Raw genomic sequence first — 13,202 nt, 5'->3', positions numbered from 1 at the left:
CCACCGACCAACAGACCTTAAATAGCACAATTTATAGAGATATTCTTATAATAAGACATGTAAACCAAGTGTACATATTTTAAATATTTAAGTAAAATATTTTGCTTTATAAGTAATTTTACATTTGTTAATTAAACAAAGGTTTTAAGAATTCGTTTTCGACAAAAATCATATTTAATAAATAGTGTAAGATAATTCAGAAATATAAATCGCCACAGACAAAGACGCAGAAAAGAAATCTAGATTGCAACGTAGCTTTTTTTTTAATAAAAAACATTTTTTACCCAATTAGCGTGCATTTAATGTCTTGACTTTTATACTATAGTAACGCTTGAATCAAAAACTAATGCTTTTATTTCAACGCGTTATTAAGGATCGCTTTAGCTAAGAAGATAAAAATACATGTGCGGTTTTTTCCTGTTCATAGACGTAGGAAAAGGGAATCTATTTTGGTAAAATAAACCCATACACCATTTGCGAAAGCTGCAAGCATCATTGTTGTCGCGTACACTCATACATAAGCACATCAAGAACTTTCCCTTAACGACTTAAAATTCCAAAAGCGCTCAGACATAATCACATCAAGGACTTTGAACAGCTACCAGACATCAGCACATGAAGAGCTCTACTCCAGACTACTAAATCAAAGACCTGCTACACTACTACGATTTGCTCGAAACTGACTTCTGTATTTAAATATATATATATGTACATATATTGATGAATTTACATAATTTAATTTATGCAATAAATAAAAAACAAGACAATTCCACCAAGCGTCCTAAAACCCGAAAGTTTATAATTCACGATTCTCAACATATGGGCACAAACTTAACATAAAACAAAAAGCAATAATTGTATATTAAATTAAACTAATTATATACATATATTTATTAAAATTTCTCTACTTACATGTGGTTCCAGCTATAAAAAATAAAGCAGTAAAATAAGCCAAAGAAAAAATGTACTAATTTGAATAAAACCTTAAAATAGGTATTACACCCTAAACGAATAATGCTGGATTATTTAAGAATTAGTTTATCTAAGTGCTTATTATTTTAATTAATGTAATATAATAAATAAATATTAATATATGTATGTTTTTTGATTTTTAGACATTTTAAAGGTTAAATTCATACCTAAAAGTATTTATTTTAAAATAAAGTTTATCGACTTAATATATGTAAGTATGTAACATTAGTTGAAATTATTTATTTGCAATAGTGTAACTTTAATTTAAAACAGCTACTGTATCTCATATAATTAGTACCTTAAAATAATAAATCGATAAAAAAGGCTTCAATGAGTAAAAAAACATTTTTAATTGTATACATACATGAATATTTAAATATATTTTTATGTACTTTTTATATGTATGCATATATATATCGAGATCAAAATACGATCCTTCTTAGTTCGCCTTAGTTTGGCCACTTTCAGTCGCGTCTCAGCGGGAAATTGCAGAATCCTCTCAAGTTTTCTCTTCCAGTTCGAATTATGTGAAACTCTTGTTAAACACCTTCTTCTCCATCTACCTGAGAAATTTTGGGATCGGGTTTTTCGGCCCCAATATCCATTATGCACGAGCCGCCAAAATTTATACAGCTTTCGACCACGAGCCGAGCTCGTTATTAAAATTGTTAACATCTATTTTGATTATTATGTAACGTTATCGCATAATCGTTTGGCGTAATCTTTGAAAGCGATTTATAATTTGGATATACATCGCCAGTTTTCATTAAATCGTATTCAGAAATTTATTTAAATATTTAAAGGTTAAAGTGGATTACTTCGATGACTCGCAATGCCATTATAAGAACATTTATTAAGACCTTCAATATTCAAAATGAACAAATAATTGATTGTATCATATCATGTAGAATATATTATAATATTCATTTATGATCGAGATATTACACAACGCACGTCATGTACATAACTCTAAACGACAACCATTAACTATCATGATACGACAGTAATAGCTTCATCTATTTTATTTATTTAATAGCAATCTGACATGGAGTAATTAAATAATATTTGTTTATTGTAATTGTAAAATCTGATATTTAGAATTTAATGGTTTTAATTAATTTTAATATTATACAATATTTATACAAAGTTCCCGAAATTTATAACAATAATTATGATAATGTTAAGAGATAATCTAAAAAAAAGGCAGAAGATTATTCACTAAATTATAACGATTGATGAAAGTTTGAAGTTATGAGAGGTCAGATATCGAATTACGTTTAAAGTTCGTTTTGGTTCAAAGTTACTTTAATCTTTAGCCGGAAGCTTAAAGTTCAAAGTTTTGTTGTGTTTAGCACTATGATAAAATGTCTTCAATATGCAGCAGAAAATATTCTCCGCGTAAAAAGCGAATGAAAAAATAATGGTTTTTATCTACTTTCGTGTAAGCTTAGTATGTAATACTCTTTCGACTTTTATTAGGCTACAAATATTCATTTTAATCCTTTTTATAAACCTGTATTTTTAACTTGTGGTTTAATCGTTAGCTACTATAGTTGATTGTAATATTTTTTTATTAACTCGTTAAACGACTCGAATATTATCCCGAATGCCATTCGTGTATTTCCTTCGTCAAATATTTATAGAAGAATTTATTCCTTTCTTCACATTTTGGCTTGATGGGGATTCCAAATGTGGATTTTCCGAGTGCGGAATATTTATGCAAATTAAACGAGGGGGTAATTGAAGCGAAGGAAAATTTCGACCAATATTTGACTTTTTCATTATTAGTTTAATTTTATTTTTACTCTCGGTCAATTTAACAGCGCGTCTGAGTTAACTGACATTTGCGAAAGTATTTCGGCAATGTTAACGGTCGTTATGTAAACATTATAATGAAATATGTTAACGATTTATTGTTATTGCCCTCTAGAAAACATTGTATTTCCACAATATATTATGTACGTATTTGCATACTGGCCTTCACTGATATTTCAATACATAAAATTATAACAATGAAAAATAGTATTGGATAATGAGCAATGTTTAAAATAAACGAGGCTTTAAAACAACACCATTATTAAAAGAGTAGTATAACTTTGATGGCCCTCAAAACCACGAGTTTCAAACTAGGTCAAACTTTAGTCTATAGTGTTTCAAAACATAACCAAATTGTGCACGACTAATAATGTTTAATATTCATTTTAAATAAACATACACGTATATATATATACTAATTGAAACTCGAGTATATTTCTCAATATACGAGGTATTTAAACACAAATAAACCACATCATCTGTTTCGATATTAATAATTTTGACATGTTATTAATTGTTATTCAATCATCAAACATCGTCGAACTTTCTTTAACATTGTTAAGCCTGTCATATTACAACGGTAGAAAATAATAACAAAAAGGTTAGTAATCAGTTCAACAAAGTTCAACGTTTATTATACAGTAAATTAATGCAATATCACAACTTTTGACAGATTTTAATTTTATTTTCGTTCAGTACAATGCGGAAATTTTAGTGAAACAGGAGACACAAAATACATCTCTCTCTCACGCTTTTGTAAATTACTTCCCGTTTTTGGGTAAAATATTATAAATTGGCAAACATCGACTCGACGTTCGTTTATAATGGATTTCGTTTAAAAAGAGCGCTCGCTTATTAATAAATTACGTCCGAGGGCTAAGGGGTGGGACTTAACTTAATCGCTACGATACAAAAAACATGAGCAAATCGATAAACAAACAAACGCACAAAAGGGATTGATTATCCTGTTTTGTTTCTGAAAAATATGTTAAATTAAATTTAGAAATTACTTTTTTTTAATTAATTAGTTGTACAAGTAAATCACAACCTGATAATATTCTAATATGCTAAGTACAGATGTGCCATATATAATATGAAATATAATACGTTATTAAAATATCTCGTGAGAGTTAAACTGAATAGTACATTTATAAAATTGCAAAGACCTTTTACATTTTTTTTTTGAGAAAAAAGACTTTAAATTTATATTAAAATCACGTTAAGTCTAGCTTATTTTAAATGCAATAAATATTTTTCGACGCTAACTGTAAACGATTACTAAAAAGCTTTTTGTGTAAATAGATAATCAGTTTTATTTTAAAGATTCTTAATTTTTTTAAGCAGCATTTTACTAATAATATATATTGTTTAAGTAGTAAAAAACAGAGGAGCAGACTATATTATTTGTAAATAAAACTTAGCGCGAACAGTTAAAATTGAAGTTTTCCTGAAATAAAACTTTTCAGACGCTCACTTAATATAAGATTGCACCATTTCGATGTTTTTTTTTACATAAAACTTTTACGATACACAATTCGATTGTCTTCTGCAATATCGGCAGTTCGATTACAATATAGTTTATTATATTCAACTTCCATAAAGTATCCAAAGCGGATATGTTATAAACGAGGCAAAGTGTCCGTCTGAAAGCCGTAAACGAATTGGAGATACGTTTTTAACGCGACATTACGCGATTTTCCCACATTTATGAAACATTTATACGGAAGTGTTTCGTTAATATATTTTCTTTTGTCAAACGCATACGCCATTTGTTCTAATGGCCCGTTTATGAATTACCTAATCTATTGTGAAATTGATAAAATAAAACGTGAAACGTTTTTAAGTGTGCGATTTCGTACCTAAGCGTATTATCGTTTTATGGTATTATACGATTGATGCTCACATTTTATTTGTATATTGATATATGATAATTTAACGTCGTTATTATAATATCTGCTCGACTGAGCTTAATACTGCGCAAATATTTTAGCTTTGACGTAAATTAATTAATAATATCTTCATTGAAATTTCGTTTAGTTAGCTAAACATGAAAACATCTATTCTGTATACATGTTCCGTTAATGAAAGATATAACTTTGAAATGTAAAATTTTATGTATACGTTCTTATATTAGCAATTTATTAATTTTAAAATGATAACAATATAGTTGTATTGGGTACATATTTTACAATAAATGATATTCTTCGGATTCTTAATAAAAATTTCATGTCGCAAAAATGAAATTAATAAATTGGCAGCGAAGTTAAGTAATTTCCCTTTGAGAATTGAACACCTTTTTACTATTAGAGAATTTAATGCCAAATTTAAATTTCTATTACAAAATCTAATTGAAAATATATTATATCGTAGCTACTTTATTGTTATGGTATATCGATCATATTCCAGAAATAATAAGATATTTTTTTTTTTTTTATGAAAATAGCAATTGTACATTTTCTGGTTGTGGAAAGCATACTTAAATCTTGTCAAAGTGGATTTAGCATAGTTTTAGAAAAAAAGCTATAACTTTTTATGGTACTATTCACTAAATTTATAATGTTTTTAGTGGAAGCCTTAAAAGACAACATTTAGCACTCTATTTCTTACACAACATTTCAAAAACAAGATGACGAGCAAGGCTAGAAGCAGTAAAACCAGTGGCTTTAATCTGCTTCTTATGAAGTCGATTTAAGAAGCTTTTCCGTTGATGCGCAAACACAGTCGTATTTTTTTCAAAAAAAGTCAAAATTTGAATGTGTTCTTATGTCTACAATTTGTTTAAAATTACTAATGTTATTACATCAAAATTATATCATTATTAAATCTCATAAGGCAACAAACATTAGACGTATGAATAGATACTATTGAGAACTGAAATAAAGATTAGAACAACTAAAGAAAAATATTAATCAGTTCCTGATGAGTGTAAAAAAATCGCAACCAAAAATTAAATAACTACAGAATTTAAAATAAACCTTTAATTAAAAGATTCTGCTAAATAATATTTTTATTTCAACGATTTCGATAAATTATTATTTTTTACATTTGCTATTATTTTATTTTTTCTGTAATTTAACCATAACTAATAAGCGTTATTACATTTATAACTTTAAACCAATTATTGACAATGAGCCAATAGCGACTAAATGGACTGGTAACACTCCAAATTAGCATACATTTTAGACTATTCTGAAATAATAATGGTATTTACTAATGGAACAGCACGCAAAACTTCTGTGAAATAATTAAATATTATAAAAGAATAAATATTTAATACCATTAATTTTACTGTCATATATAATATATTAATAAAAATTTAACTTTTAATAACAACGTAAAACTTTTAAGGTTTGAGAACTCTAAGAGGGTGTGATTTCGTACCCAGTGAGGCGCAAGTGAATCTAGTTAAAGTTTTATTAGATTATATCACAATTGCAACAGATGATAAATGGCGAGATGTTTTCTCCGAGCGGTAGTGGAGAAGCTGGCGCAGGGATGATGTCCGTGGGAGGTCCTCAGAAGTCTTGTAGGTGGCATGGCAGCGACAGTATAGTGGAGAATGATCCCTCTCTGCTACAAAGGTATTCGTATGAAGGATGTAAGCACACATGACAGTATGTTGCCCGCGGGTGGAGGGCGTCTGCTGGTTTCTCTGAGTGTCTGTTTGTGACTGTCCTCTCTTCAACTTGCTGACTAATTACAATTATGCAGCGAGCGTCCAGTAAATAGATGTACTCGTTTCTTAGAACAGCGAAATATCTTTAGAAAGCAACATTTGCTAGATGGGCACTGTCCAATGTCGTATACTGTAACGGGAATCTTGTGGATCTGGTGATTTATTATATCCATGACCGTTTCGCAACAAAGAAGTTTTCTTTCAATGACGGAGAATATTTAAAGTACGACAAAAACTCGTGTTATTTATGTGATTTTCTGGTCGTAACGAGAGCTGTGTGGTCCCAATCATTTACGCTATTGTCTTGTTTCCTTGTTGATGGATAACTATTTTGGTAACAGTAAATTAACGAGTGTTTTGAGAATAAGATCCTTTCAAACGTGGGCATCTGTGTGTCATTGCCACAAATTAATAATTTTGAATAAAATCATAGTAAATTTGGAAATCGTTGTCATTATTTGTGTTGCTATTAATTTCTTATGCTGGTAAATACAGTTGATTTTAGTGAATTTGTTTAAAGAGTTTTTAAAGAGTGTCAAGAAAATCCTGCTTTAGAAGGTTTGCGATTAGGGATGTCTAATATTGTTAAAATTGTAGGGATCACAAATAAATAAATTTAAATAGTTAATCACAAGACTGTTTAAACTATTAAACTATTAAACTAGAACCACTATTACATACCATATTACAAATAAAACAGTCGAATAATGGACATTGAGATTCTACATTCGATTTTTGCTTTCATATTTATGTTGAAAACAGGATATTGAATATTGATTATTTTTCATGTCGATTATGCTAATCTTTAGGACTAAATTTACGTGAAAAATCGTAAAAAAATATATCAGGATAATGTATTAGGTATTAAAACAACTAAAACATCCTTGGAGCAAATGCAGTTTTATAAGGCTATTTTAATTGGCTTAAAGAAACGCTCTTCTTGGATGAAATAAACGCACTGAAACATTGGTTTTAAAAATATAGAGATATTGAAACTTATGAATAATTTTGTTTAAAAAAGTGAAATATCATATTTACATATAAATAATATATTTAACACATCACATTACAATTTGTTTTATTTATAGTATGACATAATTTCGTAATATTGCGTCACTTAAACTCAAATCTCTATCGTTAGTGATATGCTTATCGATACATAGATGTAAACAGCAGTAAGCAGTGTCGAGTTTTAAGCAACAAATTTGTAGTCATAAATTCCCGTTTATTATAAAGACACGTACGAATTTATTTCCAGTGCGCGGCGATAGTTTATTACTGACATAGAAGCCTTTTTTAACAAACGACACACGCACAATAGATAACATTGCCACACATGTGTCTAATATATATTTAATGGTAAGGCGCACGCGCACAAAGATGTACCTTCGCACATAACCTATTGAATAATTTTCACTCCTTATATTGGTCGGTGATTTTTTCCCCTCTGGCAACACAATGGCGAAAAATCCATTGTGCGTAACGTAACAGGCCGGGCCGTGTAAAACGCTCGCGCAGAATGAGCGAATAAATAATTCATGGTTCCTACTCCCCCCCAGCCACACTTTTTTGCAGAACAGGGCAGGCCGTGTAACATTCCGGCGAAAGTGTCCAGGTGTGCCAACGGCGCAGTTTCGCATCTATATGATAATTAGTTATGTTTTTCATCAGTGGAAACGGAATGGAAAAATGTTTGGGGGAAAAATGAAAACTCACGCTAATAAACGCAGGCGCCCGTTTATGCCCCTGAGCGACCGACGTGGTAAACGCATGAGAAGTAGCCGCTTTAAAAATGGCAGATAATTTTACATAGATAAAACAGGTTAAAAATGAGGGTAAATTGCAATTCCACATAATACATATGTAATTTTCTGAAAATTTGCGTTTCAGAAAGGAAGTTCCTGGCATGTTCACAATGACTATTTATTTATTTTTAAATATTTACTCATAATTATTAATTATATATAAGAGATTCACAGATACAGTTTAATACAATCTATATTATTAAAAAATTGATATACAGCTTGTTAAATCCGCCATTAAAAAAATAAAATAAAACAAACATGGACGACGGAAGAAATATTTTAACTTATGTTATATTATAGTAGAGCTTAGAAAACGTATGACGAAAAAATACAAAGATATTCATCGCTAAATTCGTAAGAAAATAACAATAAGCCTAGAAAAAGAAAGCAGGAAAAGTTAGTTTTATATGACAAAGAAACCCAACAATATATGATAATTATTATAAAAAGACAATCTAAGGAATTCGTAAGCAGCAGTAAGTACAAGTGCAGCATACTATATTTTATTGTATATAAGCACTAGTAGTGGTACGTGAATTATGTTCCTTCTATTTAATAATAATTCCACTTAAATATAATAAAGAGCTAATACCCAGTTTTTGATTTAAATATAAAGTCATTGTACTTATAGGTTTAGTATACGCTTAATGACCACTCACAATAAATCACGTGATAATGTTAACTAATCCTTTCATTTATACTTTTGATTTATCAAAAATAAACAGTTGATATTAAAGGGCAGTGAAATACAAGTTTATTTTAATTATTTTAAAGTATTTAAATTTGTTTAATTTTTATTTTTATTTTATCATTGCTAAATTTAAAAATTTATTTTATAAACATTGAAAATTAAAAAAAAAAATGAAAAATCAATTAAAAAATATTTATCAATTTAAATATAGTAAAAATTACTATACAATATTAATTTAAATGTAGTAAAAAATACTGTAACAATTCTTATTTTAAAATAATTTTCTTATTATTTGGAAGTTCACTGTAAAAGATAAAAGTAAATAATTAAATAAATATATTTTTAATATAACGATACTATACAAATACAAGCGTCTATATATTTGATTATCACAAGAACTTCTCCCAAATAGTGAACAATTGTGACGTGACACTTGCACATAATAATCTGGCTGCTATTTCTAGGTCTACTGTGATATTTTCAACTTTCAACTTCAAACTTGAAAGTTGAGCTGAACGTATTGACGATTGATTACGTGGTATACTGCAACACGTGACAATGAAACCGCTGAAGAAACTGAATAGTGACATGCTGACAACTGATTACGTGCTACTGCAATACGGGAGACTAAAATATTGTATACTTTGAAGTATTTAAATAATTTGTAATAACAGGATAAATATTTTTTTATGTAAAGAATATAGAATCTCAAAACCAAAATAAAGATAGTAATTTATAAGAGTAATGTACATTTTTGAATCAAATTAATTTAGCATGGTTGAGGTATAATAAATAATTATGACCTCAAAATTTTTTTTCATTATATTTCGAAAATATACAAGGTGTGTCAGAAAGATGAATCGTTTCACTGCAGCACAACGAACTTTCTGTGTAAAACATTTTTACAAAAATAGTAATTCATACCAATTTTTTAAACGTTTATTTTGAACTGAATTTAGATTGTGCGACCTAAATCAGTGTCCCATTAATTGTGCGATTAGGTAGTGAGTCAGAAAGTTAGAAAGTACAGGTTCCACCATCGATCAGAAATCTACGGGACGTTAAGGTCGATTAGAATCTAGGAACAGGTTCTGTTCTATAGGATGATCATCAACGGCGTATTCTGAAAAATATGTTTAAATTCAACTAGTGCTGAAGAAAAACATATGATCTGAATTTTATTGTTTTTTTCGAAACCATGCTGGAGCGTTTTGCAAATTTTAACAATATATTTTTAGACGAAGCTCGTTTTCATTTAATATGTCACATTAATAAACCAAATTGTTGGTATTGAGCTCAAGAAAATCCTAAATCAAAACATCAAAGGCCTCTACATTCTCCGAAAGTATGGGTAGCCATTTCAGCTTAGGGGATTATTAGCCCCTATTTCTTTGAAAACCATCGAGGCGAGGGTGTAAATTCCAACCGGTACACAACCATGTAACATGATTTTTTCTTACCGGAATTACAAGAATTTGAAGCCTACAATAACAGGACATGGCTTAAACATGATGGCTTACATACAACGTGTCTAACAAATCTTTGGTTGTTGTAAATTAAATGTATGCAAGAAAACTCATATCTTATCGAGGTGATATTTCATGGCCTCCCAAGAGTTCTGACTTGACTCCTCCTGACTTTTTTTTAAAGATACTTAAAGAGTCAGGTTTACAACAAGAAAGCAGCTACGACAGTTTATTAAAAAATAATATTCTAGAACAAATGGCTGCTATTCCACGCGCAATGTGTCAGCGAGTTTTTACAAATTTGAGGTCCAGATTTGAATAATGTCTGCATTGTAATAGTGCAAACCTGGATTATATTATTTTTGAGATAGTGTATATTATGAACTAAAAAAATCGATGAGAATAAGAGTTTTTTTTTTAATAATCTATTCCAAACCGCTCATATTTATGGCCCACCCTGCCCACTATATAATAAATTTTCTAAGCTTTTCATAAACCTAAATCAATATATAAAGAAAATAGTTATAATTAGTTTATATATTTTTTATGAAATTTTTTTTTCTAGGCTTTACATAAATAAAACTTTAAACAGTGAATACAAAAAAGTATATATTATTTGTATCGATCTAATAATAATTAACCAAAATAATATAATTCAGAACTCAAAAGTTTTTAAATTTTATATAAATAAATATTCATATAATAAGTTAAGATATTTTTTATGAAAAAAGTTTTCTAGGCTTTACATAAATAAAACTTATATTTACATAAATAAAACTTATCAATCATCACATATAAGGTGATATAAATTCTCCAATTATGAGCTACAGGTCATAGAGAATATATAGTATGTATTAAATAAAAACAATTTCACATATCGGGCAATTTAATATATTCCTTTGAGGACAAATGTATATTGTATATGTATATGATATTATTGAGAAAATAGAAATGAAAATTTCAAGCGAAAAAGTAGTTGATATATATAAAAAATCTCAGAATATATATATGAGAAAAATTCAATACCGATCACTATTTAAATTTTAAAGATATTAGATTGTTGGAAAATTGTGAGAGATGAGAAAGTAGCGTGATTTGAAAACCAACGAAGATGACTTGCATTCCCGACGTTTTTCTGCTCTTTTTATGTCTACAGTTAAAAAATGTGCTTTTGAGAGATTAAACGTTTAATCTAAGGCAGTATAAAAGAGTAAAATATATAAAAGTTTTATATAATAAACATATTAGTAATTTCTTTCTGAGAGATTTTCATTCTTCTTAAAAATATTATTATTATTGCTTTGTTCTGGAAAAATTTCTAGTCTCCCACTTAAGTATTTAGTAGTATAGCATTTACTAAAACAATATTATGTTCGATGATATTATATACGGGCTACAAATTAAGTTGTCAGTTTATTTGAAAAAACACATACAACCTTTTTTATTAATTACAATAATAAAATAATATAAATACTACATAAAACAGCGATATTACCTATACCATCTTTAAGAAATAAATTAAGCTTTTTATTTGATTCGCTGTAAAAAATAATCCAATTTAATAATTACGGTATTCCATTGTAGTATAATAGTACGTTTTAATAATAGTGGATGAATAGCACGTATTCTTTACGACCCCCATAGGTGTATGTTGCTGACTGAATAAAAAAACGGAAAGAAAGAATCGGTTCTCCTGCCACACAAGGAAAAAAACGTAGTTATATATTGAACCGTAAATCAGCGAGAACGAAACGAGAAATGGCGTCTTGCGATTCGTAACTCGCAATTATTGCGGATCGTAAGCGGAAACGGAAGTACGCAGAACGGGAACATAAGCGGAGGCCAAATGGAATTTCCAGCTATGACTTGTTACTGCTTTGTCCAGGATACGTACAATCTTATATGTTATACGTATATATATACAGCCAGAATGTGTCTTTGGAGAAATAAGCAAATTCTTATTAGGATTATGTCGGATTTTCTAATTTAGAAAATGGATATGATGATACATTATGTTATTTTGTTTCAGCGTTCGTCAAACCTTGGCCTACTAACCTAACTTGTTTTTCTTCTCAGTGAGGGTAACAAACAAAAATGTAATGCATGTTAATATGCAATCGAAAGTTTTCATGGGAGTGTCACATTTTATAATAATTATATATTTTAAATTTGTGTAGAATAAATGAAGGATTACAATAATGTATATGTTTGAAGGGATTTTAAATTAGTTTACATTACTTAAAAATACTAAAAATAAGGTTGTAAGGTTTTTTTATTTAAATATTTAAATAAATACTATTTAATCGCTAAATAAATGGCAAGTAAAAACAATTCTTTTCTGAGATGAAATTGTTTAGAAGATCATATAATATTACTAAATATTGATTTTATGAATAATTAACAAATAGTGCTTTTACTTATGTTCACGAAATACCTATATTTATTAAATTGCAGTAGCAGTATTAAGGTATTATTTTTTCTACCTATTACCTGTGTAAAATATTAATATTTTATCCAATTATTTAATAATAAATTGTGGTGCTAAAAATAATTAATTACCTCTTATATACTTCGTGCTATAATATCATTTTTATATTACTTGCCTTTTTTACGATGTTCCAAGAATGGAGGATACAAAATTTGTAAATTATCAAGGGATTTGTTTATTGTAATATTTAATTTGCTGGCACTTTTAATATAAAAAAATGTCTGTCATCTATGCAAAACATTTGAAGCATCATTGATTCCTATATAAATCTTTGTTACTTCTTATCAGT

At 28.5% G+C, this 13,202-nt stretch overlaps 1 protein-coding gene across 2 annotated transcripts in view; it reads right to left on the bottom strand.

Moving 5' to 3' along the window:
- LOC148236869 (protein amalgam-like) overlaps positions 1 to 13,202 on the bottom strand; it is a 151,678-nt gene that overhangs the window by 61,367 nt on the left and 77,109 nt on the right. Inside the window, exon 4 of one of the 2 annotated variants that reach the window (XM_088183257.1) lies at positions 913 to 924. The exons of the other annotated variant lie outside the window; for it this stretch is intronic. Coding sequence (XP_088039383.1) covers positions 913 to 924 — 12 coding nt within the window. The remainder of the gene's footprint in view (positions 1 to 912; positions 925 to 13,202) is intronic. 2 annotated transcript variants of the gene reach the window in all.

The sequence above is a fragment of the Plectrocnemia conspersa genome, unplaced genomic scaffold (genome assembly GCF_051122295.1).
Source record: "Plectrocnemia conspersa isolate PC_06_02 unplaced genomic scaffold, ASM5112229v1 ptg000003l, whole genome shotgun sequence".
NCBI classification, from domain to species: domain Eukaryota; kingdom Metazoa; phylum Arthropoda; class Insecta; order Trichoptera; family Polycentropodidae; genus Plectrocnemia; species Plectrocnemia conspersa.
This window is presented reverse-complemented; position numbering and strand designations above follow the sequence as displayed.